The sequence below is a fragment of the Lytechinus variegatus genome, chromosome 14, assembly GCF_018143015.1.
Source record: "Lytechinus variegatus isolate NC3 chromosome 14, Lvar_3.0, whole genome shotgun sequence".
In the NCBI taxonomy this organism is placed as follows: Eukaryota; Metazoa; Echinodermata; class Echinoidea; order Temnopleuroida; family Toxopneustidae; genus Lytechinus; species Lytechinus variegatus.
This window is the reverse complement of record NC_054753.1, coordinates 16,959,858-16,982,198: the sequence shown is the minus strand read 5'-3', so window position 1 is coordinate 16,982,198 and position 22,341 is coordinate 16,959,858. Positions and strand designations below refer to the sequence as shown.

At 36.9% G+C, this 22,341-nt stretch overlaps 2 protein-coding genes across 5 annotated transcripts in view; one reads left to right on the top strand and one right to left on the bottom strand.

Annotated features, from left to right (window-relative positions):
• Positions 1–2,447: 2,447 nt before the first annotated feature.
• LOC121427571 (endothelin receptor type B-like) overlaps positions 2,448–22,341 on the bottom strand; it is a 28,625-nt gene continuing 8,731 nt past the window's right edge. The window contains exons 3-6 of the mRNA XM_041624026.1: positions 14,111–14,237; positions 11,320–11,529; positions 3,755–3,920; positions 2,448–2,984 (exon numbers count right to left, since the gene is read on the bottom strand). Coding sequence (XP_041479960.1) covers positions 2,683–2,984; positions 3,755–3,920; positions 11,320–11,529; positions 14,111–14,237 — 805 coding nt within the window. The 3' untranslated portion in view covers positions 2,448–2,682. The remainder of the gene's footprint in view (positions 2,985–3,754; positions 3,921–11,319; positions 11,530–14,110; positions 14,238–22,341) is intronic.
• LOC121427572 (integrase/recombinase xerD homolog) lies at positions 5,390–9,388 on the top strand. Of its 4 annotated transcripts, XM_041624031.1 has the most exons (4): positions 5,558–5,867; positions 7,012–7,111; positions 8,073–8,227; positions 9,213–9,388. In XM_041624031.1, the coding sequence occupies exons 1-4, from the start codon at positions 5,680–5,682 to the stop codon at positions 9,256–9,258; spliced, it is 489 nt and encodes a 162-aa protein (XP_041479965.1). In that variant the 5' UTR covers positions 5,558–5,679; the 3' UTR covers positions 9,259–9,388. The 4 variants fall into 4 exon arrangements, with proteins under 4 accessions (XP_041479964.1, XP_041479963.1, XP_041479965.1 ...); XM_041624030.1 differs by adding an exon at positions 5,390–5,448 and having other exon boundaries at positions 5,804–7,111; positions 8,073–9,374; XM_041624027.1 differs by having other exon boundaries at positions 8,073–9,375.

Genomic DNA, 22,341 nt, shown 5'->3' with positions numbered 1-22,341 from the left:
TACATTGTACAACATGCTAAGATATGCATTTAAAGTAGGAATGCAACAAGTACCTTCATTAAGTGTTCATTGGTGTGCTATTCTAGTCAGATGGTCTATTCGATTTCTTCATCCTGCTATGTAAGGCAAGCTTACGTAATATCTTGCTTTGAAATCTGCCTATCATGATGAAAGAAATGAAAGGTCATTTGACCAGAATAGCCGATGTCAAAGCAAGATATTACGTAAGCTTGCCTTACATAGCAGGATGAAGAAATCGAATAGACCAGGGGAGCGTTTCATGAAAGGACTTGTCGGACGTTTTATCCGACAGTTACCATAGTAACAGTGCCTCACAGCCAATCAGAGTCAGAGAAAGATGTCAGATCTGACAACTTGTCGGACAAAAATGTTGATGAAACGCTCCCCAGGTGACTAGAATAGCACACAAATGAACACTTAATTAATGAAGGCATTTGTTGCATTCCTACTTTGAATGCTTATCTTAGCATGTTGCACAATGTACTTTGCAAACTGTGAAATACCAGTCGTTCTTAGAAGCATTAATGTTTTTTGTGGATGTAAATGAAAACGACAATTCAAAAGAATATATGAATAATCAAGACATCAAAGTTGGTGCTTATTTCATTAGATTTTAAAGCACCATGTCACTTTAGTAAAAATGACCTTCTGATTATGCGTAGAATCTTTTGATCATGCGCAGAAAGGAACTACGAACTGGCTTATTGACAAACGAAGATCAACAAAGAAGCCCACACAAATTAAGTGTTAGACCTGTGAAAAATAAAATAAAGAATTGGAAGGGAAGGTGAACGAAAGAATGGAGAAGAGAAAGAAAAGATATTATTGAGAAGGAAAGAAAATAAAGGAAAACAGAAAAAATAACAGAAAGTTTAATAAAAGAAGGATGAAAGATCATAATAAAAGATAAAAAAAAAGGTTTCCGTCATTCTTTGAAATGAATATAGAAATAAAGAAAAGGAAGGGAAGATGAATAAATGTCTGAAAGACAAAATAAAGGAAAGAATTAAAGGGGGAAAGAAATAATGAAGGAAAGAAACAGGAGACGGAGAAAGAAGGAAGCTAAGGTAATTATAAGGAAAGAAAGAATGAAGGAAATAAAAAAGGATATTTGATATAAATAAAGACAGATGGAACAAAAAAGGGCAAGCAGAAAGGATAGGGTATATATAGAAGAAAGAAAAGCGAAATGTTCAAACTTCAAGTACACAAAACAATCCAATCATTTAATAAAAATCATAATTTTATTTGGTGTTTTTTTAATGTATTTTTAAAATTTAAAAAATAAAATGTTTTCGAAATGAATAAAATTTCAAAGTGAAACACATTGTCAAACTTAAAAATTAGATGAAACATCGCGGCATCGTGCACACCAAGACTCAAAACGAAAGCTGACCAACTAGATCTATGAAAAGTCAATAACTTGTTCCTCCGATTACATCTCCGAATCATTAATCTGAGAATCCATAGTATGATTAAAGAATTTCCCGCCGATTTTGATTATTTTGGTGGAAAAACTGTTTATCATGTGAGATTGTTTTCACCATTGAGAATTTGCTTCGATGCATGCCTAGCTATAGTAGCCTGCCACACACAGGCAGGAGGCCAGTTCGTTTGCAATGTATTGGGTTAGCAAGAAATCACCGCAGAACTTGCAAAGTTTACAGTTATCGATTTAATTGTTGTCCCTGCTTCGTCAGCTGTTGGTTACCTAATGAATAAACGTCACTTGTATATGTATTAACTACATTTTGTTCAATATTCTGAAATACAGGACAAATAGGCGTCCCTAGAAGGGTTTGTCGGGCCGTCGGATCACACGAGCAAAATACGTGACAATCCCGGGAAATACGGGACGACTGGTCACCCTGGCGGCAAGCTAACATGAATTTCTACTTACAGAACTTGATCTAAAATTCCTATCAAGTACAATATTTTTGTATTTTTTTCTTATTCCAAGTAAGTATTGACATGTTTATCAACTAGGCCTGTGTTATTTTCATCATCTTGGAAACATAAATTTCACTCTCATGACGCACTTTTCTTCTTCTTTCCGTCTCCTCGATCCCTCGTCTCACAGCCGTCGCCAGGGGGGGTGCGGAGGGTGCGAACGCACCCCCTTCAGAACCAAAAAAACAAAACAAAATTAAAAAAAAAAAAAAACCGAAGGGGGGGTAGGGATACTTGAGGGCTATATCCATTCTGGCCGGAGGGCTATATAACTGTATGAAATTGAGTTAATACGTTGTTTTTTGTGTTTTTGTGTTTTTTTTTCATAAAAAGCACCCCCCCTAGAAAAAAGCTGGTGACGGCCCTGCGTCTCCTATTTCTCCTTTGATGGCTCACCATCCTTCTCTTTCCAATCGGCCCTGTTATTTGGGAAAATAGCAGAGATAAACGGAACGAGGAGGTGGGAACATGTCACCGACTGATCATGTCACAATAAAGGGTCCCAGTCGTGCATCGAGTCACTGGAGATTCGCATGTACTACGGAACCGCTCTCTGCAGCGCACTTGTGCTTGGACTTGCACTAAGGAATTGGGGCGTTGCCGGTCGAGAGCGGCTCCGTAGTAAAAGCGAAAAAAAATTATTTGCAACACAACAGACAGCCTTATGGAATATCCATCATAAGAGTATAATTCGGACTGAATCGCGATATATTACAACTTTGTTTCGTCAAGTACGTCGGGGGAGACCGACTTTTCATGAGACAAATCGAAAGAAGCTGATGATGAGCACCGATCCGCAGTGGTGCCAGTCGGTTGTGAGGATGATGCTGCTGTACCAGAGTCGTGTGGGGTAGGAGAAGATTTTCTCGTGTCTTCCCTATTCTTTAAGCATTTCAGGCTGGTGCAAATGCAGCATTTGGAGAAAAGCTCTGCAAAATCGCGGCGGAACTGGCGGTTGACGACAGAGTACACAACGGGATTCATGCAGCTATTGGCGTAAGGCAACAGCAGACCTGTATGGAAGTTTAAAAAATAAGACGAAGTTTTTATTTCTTTGAGGTCAGTCAAACCAGAGGCGATGCATGGTGTAAAGGAAACAATTCATTCCTATTTTAGTTATTTTATCAATATAAACAGTGATGAAGTTGATGAAGAACAAACAGAAAATCTCTAACCCTAACGTACAAAAAAAAAGAATGAGTGGTCAACAAAGCACATGAAAAAAAAGCAAGAGTCCCGAGACACTGGATGAAAGAAGAGTATAACCTTTGTCCCGTATCTCCAAGTGATTAATCATAATTATGATTGATTCTTGCGATTCGTTGTAGGTTGTTAATTTGATTGCCAAGCTTTGTGTTACCGGTCACTGATGAAAGAATTACTGAACAGGAAATGGGTGATGATGAGGAGGGGTGGTGGTGGTGGTGTAAGAAGGAGAATGCCAATTTCAATGATGGTGGTGGCGTTGGTGACAACGATGGGATTGGTGAGGATGATGAAAATCTCGGTGGTGGTGGTATTGGTGATGATGATTATGATAATAATGGCAGTGGTGATGGTCATGATGATGCCGAGGAGGAGGCGGCTATGCATAATGAGAAGTTGATGGTGTTGAGAAGTACGGTGATTGGGAGAATCAATGATTTTGATTGAATTGGAGGGATGATTTCATAGGGGTGGTATAGGTCCATGATATCATGAAAATTGTGATAGATTGTGGTAGATTGATCTGACGACGGTGGCAACTGGAATGATGTTTCTGCTATTGAAGGTTTTTGTTCACCTATGTTTTTCATTGTTGGTGTGATAGCAGCGGGTGAATACTGTTGAACCAATGTATAGGTGGCCAGCAATACATAACAGGCTGCGTAGAATGTGAACACGGCCAGCAAGGTTCTAGCCGTCTTCCAGTGTGAACGCAACCTATGGGTATCTCTTGTGCTAGAGATCTGCATGTGAAAAAAAAGAGATGGAAAGGCAAATAAAGGGAGGAGATGAAAAATGGAGAGGGTTAGAGAAGTTTGTTTGTTCGTATTTATTTCCATATAAAAAGATAAAATATATACATGCTCAATTTAACAAAACATATAATATGAAGAATGCTTCAGCGGTATTAATAAAATACCACTGTTCTTCCATGGGGTCCTTTAAGTAATGTGTATGGCCTACTTGAGTAGGTAGAAAGATCATGATTGAAGAAAATTGAAAGTAAATTTAACCCTCTTTCTTCTTTCTCCCTTCTGCGTACCTTGCCCCCCCCCCCCCTTCGGTCTCTCTTCCCCCCTTTCTCTTTCAGAATCTATCAATTTTTCTTCTATATCTCTAGTTTTCTATCGTTCGCCCGAGTCTTTTCCCGTCGCCTAGTATGCATTTGCTTGCACCCCATATCAAACAGTTTTCGTTTCGAACAAAAAAAGGAGTACATATCAATGATGTTTCCTATTGTTGGTTACGTGCTTTGCATTCCAAGTATGCAAATCAGTTGGAGAGGCGGGAAAGTTAAACTGTGTGCAGTCATGTAAGAGTAGTTTGAATCATTGACCGTTTTCAGCACGCAGCGGACAAGTCACGCTTCTATCCTCCTCGCTGGACATGTTTTATTGTAACCTTTCCTAGCTTAGCGACGTCGTATAGCTGTAACTGTACATTGGGTAAGAGCCATATTATGGCGGAATCCTCCGACGCATTTGTTTTGGGATCATTACCTTCCTCTGTTAGAAAGCCTGATAATAACTTATCGCCTAATGTGGACTCAGTCCCAGTAACTAACAATTCGGTAAATCATAACCCACAAGGGCAACAGTTTCAAATCATCAGCGCCGATAATATATCGGCCATTATAAAAGAGGCTGTGGGTGGATTTAAGGATTACGTTGACCAAGCAATAGCTTCTCAAAAAGAAGCTACCTCTAAAGTAATTGAATCAGTTAAAGTGAATTTCAAATTCAAAGGTAACAAGCTTCAATTTGAATTTAACAATTCCCAACTTGAGCGTGTCCAAACTGCGACGAAGGCGATCAAGAAGGGAGATAATGCTTCCGCGATTTTAGAGCTTCAGAAAGTAGAAGATGATATCCTCAAGCGTAACAAGCTTATTAGAATTGCAGACAAGTCTGAAGATGGTTGGAAGGTGGTTGATGAGTACCTATCGGAGGAACTCGCAAGTGATTCCGATGACGACAAGAAAATCAGAGCTGCTCAAAACAGAGCAGCTTCAAAACGTAGGAAAGCGAAGATTAACAGGTCCAAGGCTACACCCTACAAATCCCAACGTCGGCCTCAGGAAACTTTCCCTAATCCTGATGCTACTTTTCGTAGCTATATGCAACAAGGTCGACCTCAATTTAACCAGGTTCATACATCGAGACCATTCGACTTATGCTTCGGTTGCGGCAAGTCGGGACATTGGAGGAGGAATAATTGCCCGAATACCAAACCCACCAAAGAAGGCACAGGCCTCTAAAGATACCGGATTCGGTAAGCATAATTTTGACAATTATAGACATGTTTGAAGCATTTCTCTGGATATAATCCTATAGCATTAGTGTGAGTACGTGGTACCATTGGTGTGAATTATTGTTTGAATGTAGTGGGTCGAATCGGAATCTCAGATAATCATATGGTAAAACCTATATCTTTCATTTTAAAATGATTATTGGATAGACCTTAAGAAGGCAAATCCTTTACTGAGAAATACTGTCACGTTGTATGGGTCTTATAGTAATCATGAAAATTGTCACTCTTATAAGAATTAAAAACATGCATGCAATGAGCACAATTTATTTTGCTTTCATTGGATATCAGTATGTTTGCTTGGATTCTTGTCTTTCAGCAATACCTGAATTAAGCGAAAGAGTCGAAAGAGATCTGGAATCGGAGAGGGGAGAGATGAATCGGTATGAAATAGAAGATTACAGAATCAACTATTTTGAATACGAACAAGGTAGAGCTGAACCCATAGTTAGAGGAAGAATGAAAGCCAACGTTGACTTCTGGAAATTAATAGGAGCCACAGAAGAAGTAGTGAAAATGATTCAATTTGGTTATAAGATACCCTTTCTTGAGACACCCCCTCCAAAAGTGTTTCAAAATAACAAATCAGCCCTTGAGCACACAGACTTCGTTTCTGAAGCTGTTCTTGAACTATTGAATAAAGATTTGATCTCCGAAGTGAGTTCTGTTCCAGAATACGTCAACCCTCTTACAGTTTCTGTTCAAAATTCTGGCAAGAAGCGCCTTATCTTAGATTTAAGATATATTAATCAATACGTTTGGAAACAAAAGGTATGCTTTGAAGACTGGAATGTAGCACTGGAATACTTTCAAAAGGGTGACTACATGGTTTCCTTTGACCTTAAGTCGGGATATCACCATATTGATATATTTGAAGAACATTGTAAATATTTATGTTTCAGTTGGAACTTCAACGGAATTATTAGATATTTCTCTTTTAATGTACTTCCTTTTGGATTGTCCTCTGCTCCATATATTTTCACTAAAACAATTAGACCTCTTGTCAAGCATTGGAGAAACAATCATGTTTTTGTAGTTGTATTTCTAGATGATGGATGGATTAGAGCATCCTCCTTTCAAGAATGTGAAGATATTGCCACAGCAGTCAGAAATGACTTATTGAATGCGGGTTTAGTGCCTAACGTAGAGAAGTCAGTATGGATACCTACTCAGAAAATTGATTGGCTTGGTTTAACTTGGGATTCTAAAAGTGGCACTTTACATGCATCAGATCGTAGAATTGTCAATATTTTGGATTGCATAAACGATATGATCACAGAATTACCACACACTACCGCTAGAAAGTTAGCGGCCTTTATAGGTAAAATTATTTCCTTGCTACCTGTAACTGGGCAGATCGCACAGTTGAGAACTAGATTTTCTTCAATTGCTGTTGCCTCATGCAAACACTGGGACAAAGAAATTAATCTATCCACACGAAATGATATCATAAAAGAACTGTTCTTCTGGAGAGATAATGTGAAGTCTTTAAATGTACGAAATATCTTGCATTATTCTATACCGCAGATACTTGTCTTTTCAGACGCCAGCCACATCGGGTGTGGAGCTTGGTCAGCAGAGTGTGGCGGACTCAAATTCCAACACATCTGGTCAGAAGAAGAGCAAGGTAAAAGTTCCACTTGGAGAGAACTTAAAGGTGTTGCACTGGCAGTACATGCATTTGGAAAGAGTATAAGAAACCAGACAGTAAAGATATTCACCGATAATACTGGAGTAGAGAAGATCATAAAGAAGGGTAGTATGAAAAATGATCTCCATCAGCTGAGTATTGACTTAGCAGATTACTGTAATCAAATGAATATAGTAATGGAGGTACAGTGGATACCGAGAAAGCAAAATCAAGAGGCAGATGCCTTGAGCAGAGAAATAGATTTTGATGATTGGGGTGTTTCAGAAACCTTTTTCTCTTTTATGGATAAACTTTGGGGACCACACACAGTTGATAGATTTGCAGACGATCACAACGCTAAGATTCCGAATTTCAATTCCAAATTTGCATCCCCTAAGACTAATAAAGTAGATGCATTTTCAGTGTCCTGGGAACATCACAATAATTGGTTAGTTCCCCCAATCAAATTGGTGCCAAAAGCTATCAGACACACTAAAGCAAGCAGAACAATAGCTACTCTTGTGGTTCCTAATTGGCCTTCTGCACCCTTTTGGCCTTTACTTTTCTCAAGAAATAGTAAATTTTCAAGCATTATCCGTCAGATCATCAAGTTTTCTGATCCAACTAAAATTTTCGTTCAGGGTCGAAATAGAAATACAATTTTCGGATCCGATAAATTCAAAAGTGGAGTAATTTGTCTACGTTTAGACGGTAGATAGAATGAGTGACAGAATCTCACTGGAGATGATTATGAATGACACTGTCTCACTGGAGAATGTGTAAAATTAAACACTGGTTTTCCTTAATTGTGAAGTGTTGTCTGTTTGCATCTGCACTGGCAGTAGCAACATGGATATATATATATATTATTAGTGATTGCACTGGCAGTTTTTCATGGAAAACTCATCTTCACAGAGGAGGATGTATCCTCTTTGCTTTCATTTTGTATTTTATACAGGACATTGACTTCAAAGACACACTCACGAGAGTTTTAGAAGCTTCCCGGGCAGAGAGCACGGTCAAGAAATATAAACGTGCAGTAGAAGCATGGAATGCGTGGTGTAGAAACAGTGGCACGTCATGTCAAGACTTATGTCAAGAAAGCATTGCAAGGTACTTTATATTTTTGTTCAATGGAGGATCTCCATATAGCAAAATAGAGACAGCTTTTTATGCTTTAAAATGGCAAGTTGATTGTTCAATTAATACAAGGAACAGAAGTAACCCTTGCGAATCTAAGTTCTTGAAATTGATTTTAGAAGGGATCAAGAGGATCCTAGCAAGACCGGTGAATAGGAAAGAACCTATTACCCCTGACATGCTTTTGAGTATCGTTCATAAGTTTGACTCTGGATCTGTGAAAGATCTTCGTAATTGTTCTATGTTATTGTTAGCATATGCAGGTTTTTTAAGATTCGATGAACTTTCCAACATTAAGCTTAGTGACATTGAATTATTTGACTCTCATATGAAAGTTTTCCTTGAGAAAAGTAAAACTGACCAATTTCGAGAAGGAGCCTGGGTAATCGTTTCTACCACTGGAAAAGCGACATGTCCAGTTAATATGATGCGCAGATATTTAGAGAGTACACAATCTGTATCTAGAGATGAAAATGATTTTGTGTTCAGGCCTCTTACCTTTTGTAAATCTCAAAATTGTTACAAACTCAGAAAAGGAAAGATGTCCTATTCGAGATGCAGGGAGATTTTCAAAGAAGTTCTAGAAGCTATCGGGGTAAACTCGAAAAAGTTTGGGTTACATAGCCTGAGGGCGGGTGGTGCTACGGCAGCAGCCCAAATCGGAGTACCAGATCGCCTATTTAAAAGGCACGGCAGATGGGCATCAGATTCTTCTAAAGACAGATATGTAAAAGAATCTCTTAAAAATAAGATGTTTGTTTCATTAAATTTGGGTATTTGAAATTTATGCAAATCATTGTAATGTTTTAAAGTTGATCTCAACATATCATTCCAGCATTGATACCCCAGTAATAAATTACTGGATAACTTGATAATTTTGTTTAATGATTATCTATATGAATTCAGAATGAATAACTAGCAATATTGATATCCTTTATACAACATACCCGTTCTTTAGTCTTGACTTAGAGAGAGCAGAGAAAATGTCTTGTCCCTGCAGCTGAAGTACGGTGCCTCTCAAGGTAATATAATTCTAATTTATTAATTATATAATGTTTGTTTCTTTTGCAAAGAAAGAGGCTAAATAGGAAAATATTTATTTCCGGTTGAGCTAGCGAATTAGGAAATAATGATGTTTCCTATTGTTAGTTACGTGCTTTGCATTCCAAGTATGCAAATCAGTTGGAGAGGCGGGAAAGTTAAACTGTGTGCAGTCATGTAAGAGTAGTTTGAATCATTGACCGTTTTCAGCACGCAGCGGACAAGTCACGCTTCTAAAAGTCATTTACAATTTCCCTTCAGTTTTTACACGAAATTCGTAACATTTGAGTGAGTACTGATGAATTGCAGTTACATGGTTTGTTATTGCTGCCGAGATCAACTTTAAACGTATTTTTCCACAAAGTAGTGGATAAATGAATGAGCCTTATTGTGTAGAATGACTTCTTTAAGGTAACTGGAGATATAATTTTTATGTCAAAGAACATTAATAAACCCATGAATATGAATTAACCAATTTTGATAATCCAGATATATAACTTCCTTTTTTCTGATTCCTGTTTTATTACAAATGTAAGTCAAAGAAGAGAGAGAGAGCAGAGAAAATGTCTTGTCCCTGCAGCTGAAGTACGGTGCCTCTCAAGGTAATATAATTCTAATTTATTAATTATATAATGTTTGTTTCTTTTGCAAAGAAAGAGGCTCAATAGGAAAATATTTATTTCCGGTTGAGCTAGCGAATTAGGAAATAATATAAAATGGGTTCCAAAAGAAACCTTAAAAACTCCACAAGAGCACTACAGAAAGTCCACTCAGTCAAAATTTTAACTCGGGCTAGCTTCAGTATTCTTTACTAAGCACACTGATTAAGAGATTTGGTTACACAACAAAGAGGCTGTACAGACCCTCAAATCAATTGGTTCTTGAATCCAAAGTCACTAAATGGCAAAAGAAAGACCAATGAAAATGATGTGAGATGAAACCAAATGGTCATTCTTTGCTTGACTGCTATTGAGTCCGTTCATGCATTATGCGTCTTTGACCTCCATTATGTCTGTTTAAAATGTTTATTTTAACTTCCTGTGAGGTAATCAATTAAAGGGATGGTCCGGGCTGAAGTATGTATATAGCTTAATGAATAGAGTAGAATTCACTAAGCAAAGTGACGAAAATTTCATCGAAATCGGATAACAAATAACAAAGTTATTGAATAAGTAACAAGACAAATATATTAATCACTTTTTAGAAGATTATTCATCTAGTTCCCGGTATTAATGCGTTTTGAAATAAACCCCTCAAAAAAAGTTCTGCAACTCAAGTTTGAGTGCTAATAAATTTCTTAGTGAGCCATCATCATATGTAAAAGTTGTACCATTGGAAAGTATGATTATTCCTCTTTACAATCATGTGTCATTTGTAATGCTAGTGTTATCATGAAATACACAGACATGATAAATATGCAGCAATGTAAAAAATGAAATGTTGCAAAATTCGTTGCCATCTCATGTTTGAGTTCTGCAACTTAAACTGCAAGTTTGAGTGCCAATAAATTTCTTAATGTGCCATCATCATGTGTAAAAGTGATATCTTTAGAAAGCTTGATTTTTCTCCTTTACAATCATGTGTCATTTGTAATGCTAGTGTTATCATGGAATACACAGACACGATAATACGCAGCAATGTTAGAAATGAAATGTTGCAAAATGCGTCGTTTCCAATAGCGAATTTCCAATTGTTTTAAGGATGGACCGAGTGCATTCACTGTCGCCGGCCGGCCAGCATGGTGGAAATTCTATAGAAATGGAGACTCTTGTTAGAAATCAATGCACTTTGCAACATTTCACCTCTGACTTTTCTCAATGTTCATGGTGACTGCATATTCCATGATTACATAATCACAGCAAATGGCATGTCATTGTAAAGAGGAATAATTCAGCTTTCAAATGAAACCAGTTTCATCTTTTATACCTCATTAACTGAAGAGATATCATCCCCCAAAACTGAGTTGCAAAACTTTTTTGAGGGGTTTAGTTCAATAAAACCTGCTATTCACTTCAAAACTTTACCTTAGCGAACTTCTTATTGTTCATCCGGACGTAGGAGACGATGAGAACGTAGATGATGGCGGTGATGACAATAGGAATAAAGAATAGGACGATGCTTACGTAAATGATCTTGAAGTGGTGATAAAAGATCGGAAATCCAGGCGCTACCCGACACGCAAAGGGCGTCTTCCCGACATAGTTCACATCGAATAAGGGAATACCATATTTCGTCTGGGGGGAAATGGTGAGGAAAAGAAAAGAGAAATTTAATCATTTCGTGATGCAAACTCATCATTCTTTCGAGCTTTTAAATGCGCAACAAAGTATTGGGGATATCATCTCCCCCTAGCTCCCAGGAGTTAACTGGAAATGAAATGAAGGATAAGTTCTGACGTTCTCATAATCAAAATAAGTAACTGAATTGAAAATATATCAAAAGTCTAATAACAAAACAAAATCTATAAATTAAGAATGATGCATTGACTGGGAGAGGCGTTTGCTTAATCCTTTTAGGTACCCACCCCGATAAAGAAAGTTCGAAAAGTCAAGAATTTTGAATCATGAAGGCAATGAGTATGATGCTGATTGTGGTGGTGATGATGATGATGATGATGGTGGTGGTGTTGTTAGTTGTGATGGTAGAGGTGGTGGTGAGGATGATGATGATGGTGGAGGTTGTGATGATGACGTCGATGATGATGAAGGTGAATGATGGTGGTGGTATAGTTGTAATGATGACCTGATGATGATTATAGTAGATGATGAGGATAATGATACGGATGATGATGATGCATGATGATGATGCATGATGATGAAAATGATGATGGTAGTGGAGGTGCTGGACGTTGTGATGATGATGAAGGTGAATAATGATGGTGGTGGTAAAGTAGTAATTATGAAATAATGATAATATAGGGTATTTATATTGCGCACATATCCACCTCGTTGGGTGCTCAAGGCGCTCCTATATTACCCGGCAAAGCTAGGCGTTCATATTAAAAAGCTGTGGGCGCTATAAAAGCGCACACAGCTTTTTAAGGAATTACTTCCTACCGGTATCCATTTACCTCACCTGGGTTGAGTGCAGCATACTGTGGATCAGTTTCTTGCTGAAGGAAATTACGCCATGGCTGGGATTCGAACCCACGACCCTTTGTTTCAAAGTCCAAAGACTAATCCACTATTTCTAACTGGAACCAGTTCGGTATAACTGGAAATCCTAACTGGAACCAGTTGGGTAACTGGAAATCCTAACTGGAACCAGTTGGGTAACTGGAAATCCTAACTGGAACCAGTTGGGTAACTGGAAATCCTAACTGGAACCAGTTGGGTAACTGGAAATGACTTCCAACTGGAAATGATTTCTAACTGGAACCAGTTGGGTAACTGGAAATCCTAACTGGAACCAGTTGGGAAACTGGAAATCCTAACTGGAACCAGTTGGGTAACTGGAAATGACTTCCAACTGGAAATGATTTCTAACAGACTGGAACCAGTTTGGTAACTGGAAATCCTAAATGGAACCAATTGGGTAACTGGAGATGACTTCTAACTGGAAAGATGGGTAACTGAATTCTAATTGGAACCAGTTGGGTAACTGGAAATAAAACTGGAACCAGTTGGGCAACTGGAAATCCTAACTGGATCCAGTTGGGTTACTTGAAATTTTCCAGTTACCCAACTGGATCCAATTGAAACCAGATAATTTGCATATTTTCTGCCAGTGTGCACAGATTAATGTTTTATGAGATTCATCATAATTTACAATGTATCTATTTAATTTTTTTCAATTTGAAGTTCCACACTTTTTTCAGATAAGTGTTTCCAATACTTAGCAGTGAAAACCATGTTCATAAATATTATAGATTATAATTAAAACAGATTCAAAGATAATTAGTACACCACTAACTGTTACCAAATTACATCAAATAAAAATACATGTATTTGAAGAACTCCAATATGAATATATACATGTGAAAGTCTGTATTTTATCAATGCCCTTTACATTGGTATTAATAGACAAATAACACTGCTTCTGTGTTGGCATGAGCAATAGTTAGTGCAAATGCTAATTAATTTGTAACTAATTAAGTTCATTCCAACTGGAAGTTCCAGTTGGATCCAGTTGGAAACCAATTGGTTTCAACTGGTTCCAGTTGAAAACCAGTTGCCTCCAATTGGTTTCAACTGGAACCAATTGAAACCAGTTGCCTCCAATTAGTTTTAATAGGGAAATTGGAACAACTGGAACCAATTGAAACCAATAGCCAACTGGTTCCAGTTGCCCAATTGGTTTTAACTGGAACCAGTTGGCAACTGGTTTTCAATTGGAACCAGCTGGGCGTTTCATAAAGCTGTTCGTAAGATAAGAGCGACTTTAAGAACGACTGGTGATCCTTTCTTGTGGTAAATGATATAATAAATTGGCGATGGTTTACCGCGTAAGAGAGGATCACCAGTCGTTCTTAAAGTCGCTCTTAACTTACGAACAGCTTTATGAAACGGCCCCCAGTTGTTCCAATTTCCCTATTGAAACCAGTTGGCCAACTGGTTTCAATTGGTTTTGCTATAATTGGTTTCAACTGGATTTTGGTCCTGGGTAGGCCACAACGCTCCACATTGATGATGATGATGATTATAACGATGATGAGGAGGATATAATAATGATATGGATAATAATGCGGAGGAGGATGTGATGATGGAGATGACGATTCATCTCATAAGGTAGGCCTAATTTGATTGTTTCAGAACTTTCGGAGGCCCAGACTACTCCAAAACTTACCGAATCAGTAAGGATTTTATCGACACTTACCGCAAAGTTTAAGACTACAGGAAAAGCTGCCACCAGGGATAAAATCCACAAGAAAATGATCTTCAATTTGGTTTTTCCAGGACTGCAATATATCTTGAACTTCAGGGGGAAACACACTGCAAAATATCTTTTAAGTAAAAAAAACAGAAGGTAATGTTTTTCCCTTAAATAGTACACCCAAAGATCATATCTTCAATATTCCAATGATTCGCGCGCCGTTCTCATCCTCTTCCGCCTCCATCATAGATCTTTATCAAACCACCCCCCCCCCCAAAAAAAATAAAAATACAGATGTATATTATAAGCCCTTTACCAGGCGGTATATTTCACAGCAAAAACTGCGGTGTCAATCGGTGTACATAGAGGACCACACCCGTCATTTTACATCGGTGTTAAATTGACAGTGTTAAATTAACACCTATATAGATGTTAATACAACACCTTTAGTTGTTATATTTACACTCTTTTGTGTTATGTCTATGGTGTACACCTCAGGGTGTGGTCCTCTATTAACAAGTACAGCAATTAAGATGGTTGATCTGACTTTGAGCTCCTAAATTCTATCTAGAATTCAAGCTTAGCCAGTCAATGTATGATATTCCTACAGGATAGTATCTGCTGACTGATTCAAGTAGACATCTGACACAGGTCTTTTGGATTTTAGGACACATTCTCAAGCTTTCTTGGATCTTTTAAACGTCCCCAATATCAGTGGTCGTCAATCGTCAAAACCAGCCAACGGCATCACAAGATAATCCGGACCAGCCTGCTGGGAAGGGTTTTGCTAGCAGGACCAAGAGAGTTTCAAGCCCTGGAAGTCCTCAAATTGAAGCAATCGACGCGAAAGAAAGTGATGGGACTGCGAACATTCCGTTCATAGGTAAGGTCACTGGAGCGAGCAAAGATGAAAAGATGGACATACCATCTATTGTTGACGCCATTGTCCAGGCTTTTACCGATAAACGACTCGTCGAAGATAAACTAGCCCCGGCCCTCGCTCCGGCCCTTCATAGTTGCTTCATGTTAGAATTGGAAAAGCGAGACTCTATAATACGTCAACTTGAATCAAATCTGTCCAATGCGGAAGCACGACTGGAAGACTTGGAACAGTATTCGTCATCCATGGCATCAAGGAGACCACTGGAGAAACAACGGAGGATATCATCTGCAAGTTAGCCAAGGAGAATCTTGGTGTGGAAATAAACTCTGGAAATATCGACAGATCGCATAGAATGGGTGTCAGAGGCAAGCATGACCGGAATGAACGTCCACTTCATCGTCCGATTATTGTTAAGTTTTCCGGCTACGGACCGAGTTCACTGGTGTATTCGGCAAGATCTAAACTCAAGTCAACTTGTATTTACATTCATGAAAACATGACAGCAACAGACAACGGCTTCTGAAGAAAGTGAAAATGTCATATCGTCAACCTCATTACAAAGTCTGGACACAGGATGGAAAAATAAAATCAAGACTCCTGACAAATTGTATACCATAGCAACAGATGCTGAATGGAGCGAACAAATACGTCGTACAATTGTTACGGACGCTTTAGGTGATCAGCATATACCATTTTTTTTCTTTTGTTACACTATGCTAATGATGTAAACTAACTTTTTCACCCAGAAAGATTACGAACGCTTTAGATGACACCGGTCTTTAAACTTGTAATTATATTTACATGTGTTGCTATGGTTGACAATGTAAACAGAACTCCAAAGTTCTTTTCAGACTATGGTCGCCTAGTCATGTATGTGGTTACCGACTTTTGTCACCATTTCTTTATCATCAAACGTGTTTTTCCCCCTTTCTTTTCAAAATGTATCAAAATCCGTTCTTTTTTTTACAATGTAAACAAAGATTAAGGATCTTGTTGTTTAGCCCATGCATTTGGCCTTAACCATTTTGTTTAAATGGCTGGTCATGCCGGTACCTGTCACAACGTGGCTCTTGTTTATTTAGTACTATTGAACTCTTCTGACCCTATTTTTTCCTCAACGAATTACCTGCATTTATTTTTAAGCCTACTTAGTTACCGTAGTTGCAACTTTTCTTTTTTTATGTTATGTAACTTCTGTTTGTAAACAATGAAATGTACTTTCTGTTCCAAGATCATTCGATGGAATCGGCGTAGATTGATATGCTTAATTGTGTGGAAGGTTATGTCATGATATATGTTCAGATGTTATCTTAGATTCATCTTTTAAATCATGGACTTGTAATTTTTGCATTCTCAATGAGCTGCCATTTAATAATGTAACCGATGACCAGGGCTCCGTAACACAAAGATTAGCGATCAATCGCTAAATGAACTGGCCAATCAATATCAATGTTACACGCGCAGTTGGTTTAAAATACTGGCCAGGGACCAATCAGTGCGGTTCTTTCATATTTGCAATTCATCGCAAACCTTTGTGTTACGGAGCCCTGGAGTTTCTCAGAAATTTATATTCCTTCTTTCATCATGACAGAAAATACGATTGTTCAGATTTAGATTTATGTTTTTGATGCATTTTCTTTGAATGAAGAAGATGACTGTTCAGTTCAAATTGATCACCCATATGTAATTATTATTTTAGTGACACTTTTGATAAGTTTTCTAAAGACCAATATGAAAACACGTTTTCAATTTTCCATTTAAATTCTCAGAGCCTTGTTGCAAAATATTCAAATATATGTAATCTTATCTCAAATTTATATCACAAATTTACAATATATGCATTCACAGAAACATGGTTTAATTCGACAAACGTGTCGTCATTTTATGATATGCCAGCTTACTCTCTTATTCATAAATCACGTGATAATAGACCAGTTCGTAGTTACTTCATGGGCAATTTTGGTCAAATGACCTTTCATTTCTTTCATCATGATAGGCAGATTTCAAAGCAAGATATTACGTAAGCTTGCCTTACAGAGCAGGATGAAGAAATTGAATAGACCAGGTGACCAGAATAGCACACCAATGAACACTTAATGAAGGTATTTGTTGCATTCCTACTTTGAATGCATATCTTAGCATGTTGCACAATGTACTTGACAAACTGTGAAATACCAGTCGTTCGTGGAAGCATTGTTTTTTTTTGTGGATGTAAATGAAAACGACAATTCAAAAGAATATATGAATAATCAAGACATCAAAGTTGGTGCTTATCTCATTAGATTTTAAAGCACCATGTCACTTTAGTACAAATGATCTTCTTCTGATCATGCGTAGAATCTTTTGATCATGCGCAGAAAGGAACTACGAACTGGCTTATTGAAGAGGAGGAGGTGTATGTCTTTACATTGATTCAACGATTGCTTACCAAGAAAGAACGGATTTGTCTTTTTCTAATGAATGTATTGACACATTGTTTATTGAAGTGTATCGGAAGAATGAGAAGAATACTGTTATAGGTGTCGTCTATAAAGCCCCTAACTCAGATGGATCAGTTTTCAATACCCTGCTAGAAAATTGCGTTACTTCTATATCGAAAGAAAACAAACTTCGTTGTTTTCTTGGTGACTTTAATTTTGACATACTGAAATATTCATCTCATTCTTCAGCTGGTGATTTTTTAAGTATTATGTATGTAGGTTTTAGACCTTTAATAACCAAACCTACGCGCTTAGCACATTGTTCTTTTACTTGTATTGATAACATATTCACAAATTTATTAGATAAAGATATAGTGCCTGGTATACTTTTTTCTGATGTTTCAGATCATTTACCTATTTTTCATATCACTAAAGCATTTGATCTTATTACTACTACAAAAAAATAGAGATCACTATGCGTCTACAGAAGTTAATTATTCAGATTTTTTATATGACCTGTATAAAGTGGATTGGTCAAGGGTTGAAAAGGCAAATTGACCCTAATATTGCATATTCATATTTTATCGAAACTTTTACACTCTTGTTACTTGTACAAAAAAACATTCCGAAAAATCTAGATTACCTACAAGACAAAAGAAATATATCCCAAAGAAACCTTGGATCACAAAAGGTATTTTGAAATGCATTGCAAAAAAAAAACTTTTTAGTAATTTCTTACGCAGATCTTCTGTAAATAAGGAAGCAGGGTACAAGAAATATAGAAATATACTTGAACAACATTATACGTTCTAGCAAAAAAGAATTTTACTCGCGAATACTGACAAACAATGTAAGGAATATAACCAAGACTTGGGAAATTATTAAAGAAATTATGGGAAGTAAAACTACTTCGAAATTACCCCAATATCTACAGACGTATTGATGATGAAAGCGAAATGGTAACATGTTTCATTCTTATTTTTCATGTAGCCGAGTGGTCTAAGGCGCCTGGCTATACATGAAAAAGTCCGGGGTTCGATTCCCGGCCGCGGCAGCTATGCCCGTGAGCAAGGCATTTAATCTACAATGCTCTTTTATCCTGCTTTGAAATTAATGGAAATTCTCTATGCATTATTGGTAACTAGGTGTGAACTTGTTTTAAAAAAAAGATAAACAAATCAAGTAAAAGTTTTCATTAATAACTAAGTCTTTCAACTCACTGTTTCTACTTCCTACAAGTGAATCTGAAATTATAAATATCGTCCATGATATGAAGAATACAGTAATTATAAATGCTAAACTTACAAAGAAAATAATTCATGGTATAGCTCATCCTTTAACTGTCATTTTCAATCTTTCAATTTCAACAGGTACTGTACCCGATGATTTTAAAACGGCAAAAGTTATCCCTGTATATAAAAAAGACAACAATCACCTTGTCGACAATTACCGCCCAATATCCATATTTCCTACATTCTCAAAGATCCTTGAGCATGTGAGCGCGTCGTTTATAAAAGACTTTACAATCACTTAATGCACAATAACATTCTAATACATGAACAATTCGGTTTCCGCTAGTCCTACTCTACAGAAAAGGCATTAGTGTACTATACAATATGATTCTCTCGACACAAAAGAAATTCCCATGACTATCTTTGTTGACCTCAGCAAAGCATTTGACTCACTCGACCACAATATACTACTCTATAAGCTAAGGCATTACCATGATTACGGCGTCAGAGTTGTTGCATAACTGGTTTCAAAACTACCTTTCTGATCGCAAGCAGTTTACTTTTTTAATAATATTAAATCTAATATTTTTCCAATAACATGCGGTGTCCCACCAGGAAGTATACTAGGTCCCTTGTTGTTTTTAATTCATGTTAATGATATTATCTATTCCTCTAAAATATTAAAATTTGTACTGTATGCAGATGATACTAATATCATATTGTAACATAAAAATGAATTAAAATTGATTGAATTAGCTAATAGTGAACTTTTGTCCGTTGCAAAATGGCTTAAAGCAAATAAATTGATGATTAATATAGGTAAAACCAAGTACATAATATTCCGTTCATTCAAAAAACATTCTGTCCCTAACTTCACAGTTAAAATAGATACTGAAATCGAAAACGTTCACAGCATAAACTTTTAAGGTGTAACAATCGACGAAAGACTAAATTGGACAGGGCATGTTGATAATATTCATGGGAAAATAAGTATGTACATAGGTATTATGCGCAAAATTCGTCATTTCATACCTTTAAAAACCTTATTTATGTTATACAATGCCTTCATCTTGCCGTATTTAAATTATTGTGGATTAGTTTGGTCAGGTACTACTTCAAAAAACATTAATCGGTTATTTGTTTTGCAAAAGAAAGCAATTCGGCTGTTGACAAACTCGAACTACCTTGCTCATACTACTTGTCTTTTCAAAAACTTAAATACATTAAAGCTCTCTGATTTGATTAACCTGAAATTGGCAATCTTTATGTTTTCTCATTTTAATGGCTCACTACCTCCTATTTTAGACAGTAAATTTAAGAACTCATTTAATACACGTAATAAGAATAACGCTATCTTGCCACATTGTCGTATATATCTCACTCAGCGTAACTCCATCATCTTTAAATGTACTAAGTTATGGAATGCTCTAACATCTGAAATAAAAAAATATACATTCACAATATGCTTTTAAATCTAAATATAGAAACAATATTTTATCTGCATATTGATTCTACAAAACCTACACAAATATTTTTTAATGTGTGTGTGTCTGTTGTTTGTAGTCTGGTTTTAATTGACCTTTTGTAGATTTGATTGTTCTTTTAAGTTTTTGATTTATGTAAGGGGATCACTGTTTAGCAAGCCATAGGCTTTTGTTGTGATACCCATACACATTTTATTGTATATATCGGCTTTGCATTTTATGAGTTATTAATAAATTGAATTGAATTGAACTGAACACCAACTGGTGTCAGTTTTAACACCACAGTTTTTACAGTGTTTACAAAAGCAGTGACCTCTTCGCGCAATAGCTCGCATGCAAGTAAGTGCTTATCCATCCACTTGCCAACTTTCTCTGTACTTTCTACATTTTGTGTTCCATCGAATTAAAGAAACTTTCCCTTTTGTTATCTTATGTCCTCGTTTTCCAGTATGTTTGAAGTCCCTGTCTCTCTCTTACCCGATCATTTACCTTACCCATTCATTGTCCGCCCAATGCTGAAAATAAATGTTGAAGAAGTCCGTGCGTCATCACTATCTTCAGATAATGCATGCCAATTCCAAAGGAAAAAAGGTTTCTTGTAATGTTACCGTATTGGTTTTATACGTTAATCTTCTGGCAACAATGAATATTTGAAAATAATAGATACAACTTATTCTTTTCTTCTGGAAGTCTCCATGCATATAAGCTCTTTCACAGTCGTATGATCGATATCTTATTCCAATGATTCAACTTCTGGTCGCCATTCTCATCATCATCGTATTCTTTCACAGTCGTATAATCGATATCTCAATATTCCATGATTCCCTCGCCGTTCTCATCTTCTTGATTTCCGGCAGTGGCGTACAGTGGGTCACGGCATTGGATGGGCACCAGCAAAAAAAAAATGAGTCATTTACTGGGCTTGCGAAGCGCGCTCAATTATTGCCAGGTATACTGACCTAATAGAAGCATTTTAAGAACTGTGTCATTAAACAGGTATGTATCTCACTCATTAAATAATGCGAGCGCGAAGCGCGAGGTGAATTTTTTTTTACTTTGAGACCTAAACAGGGGATATAAGCAATTTTAGTAATCATGATACGTATGTTAAGGCCCTAAACCGCAAATTGCACCTAAACCGCAAATTGCCGCCTAAGCATGTAGAATATTAACAAGGACCGTGCGCGCGTAAGAGGCGTGAACACAGAGGGCGGCAAACATAAATCGCAGAAGGATAGAGGTTGAAGAGTGAGGAATTAGAACTAGGGCGCTGATCTCATTTTTATGAGAAATGTTGTTGATACACGTGTTTATTTATTTATTTGTTTATTTATTTAAATATTTTACCAGGGTGCTCATTCAACATAATGTTGGTCTCCCATGGGGCCCTAAAAGGCTATCATTATTGTTCTTCTTGTTTGTTGGTTTTGGACTTTTGGTTATGGCGGGAGTTGGGCAACTTGGGCTGTACATAGTGCTGTTTTTTGTGGGGTTTTTTGTGTATCCCTAATTCTCCCCTAGTATAATCTAACGCCTGTAGGTTTAAGCAAAGGAAAAGGGAAGAAATGAAAGGGGGAAAATAAAGAAAGAATCGCTATAAATAATTTTTTAAATATTTATTATAATCTTTTTAAAACTTTAATACAAAATGTTACGAGGGTAATGAAGCCATGTACTCATATTATTATAGTCATAATCAGTACGAAATAGTAGTAGTAGTAGTAGTAGTAGTAGGAGTAGCAGTAGTAGAAGTAGTAGTAGCAGTAAGAGTAGTAGTAGTTTTAGTAGTAGTAGTAGTAGGAGTAGTAGTAGGAGTAGTAGTATTAGCATTAGTAGTAGTAGTAGTAGTAGTAGTATAGGAGTAGGAGTAGTAGTAGTAGTAGTGGTAGTAGTAGTGGTAGTAGTAGTAGTAGTAATAGTAGCTTATTTTCAAAAATTTTCAAACTTTAATACTAAATGTTACCAGGGGAGTGAAACCACTCATCCAAGGTCCTTCGTTATCATTGGTATAATCATTATCATTATAGTCACAATAATTATCATTATTGGCAGCAAGAGTAGTAGTAGCAGTAGTAGTATAGTTCTAGTAGTAGTAGTAGTAGTAGTAGTAGTAGTAGTAGTAGTAGTAGTAGTACTACTACTACCAGTAGTACTACTACTACTACTACTACTAGTAGTAGTAGTATTAGAAGTAGTAGTAATTTATAGTTTATTT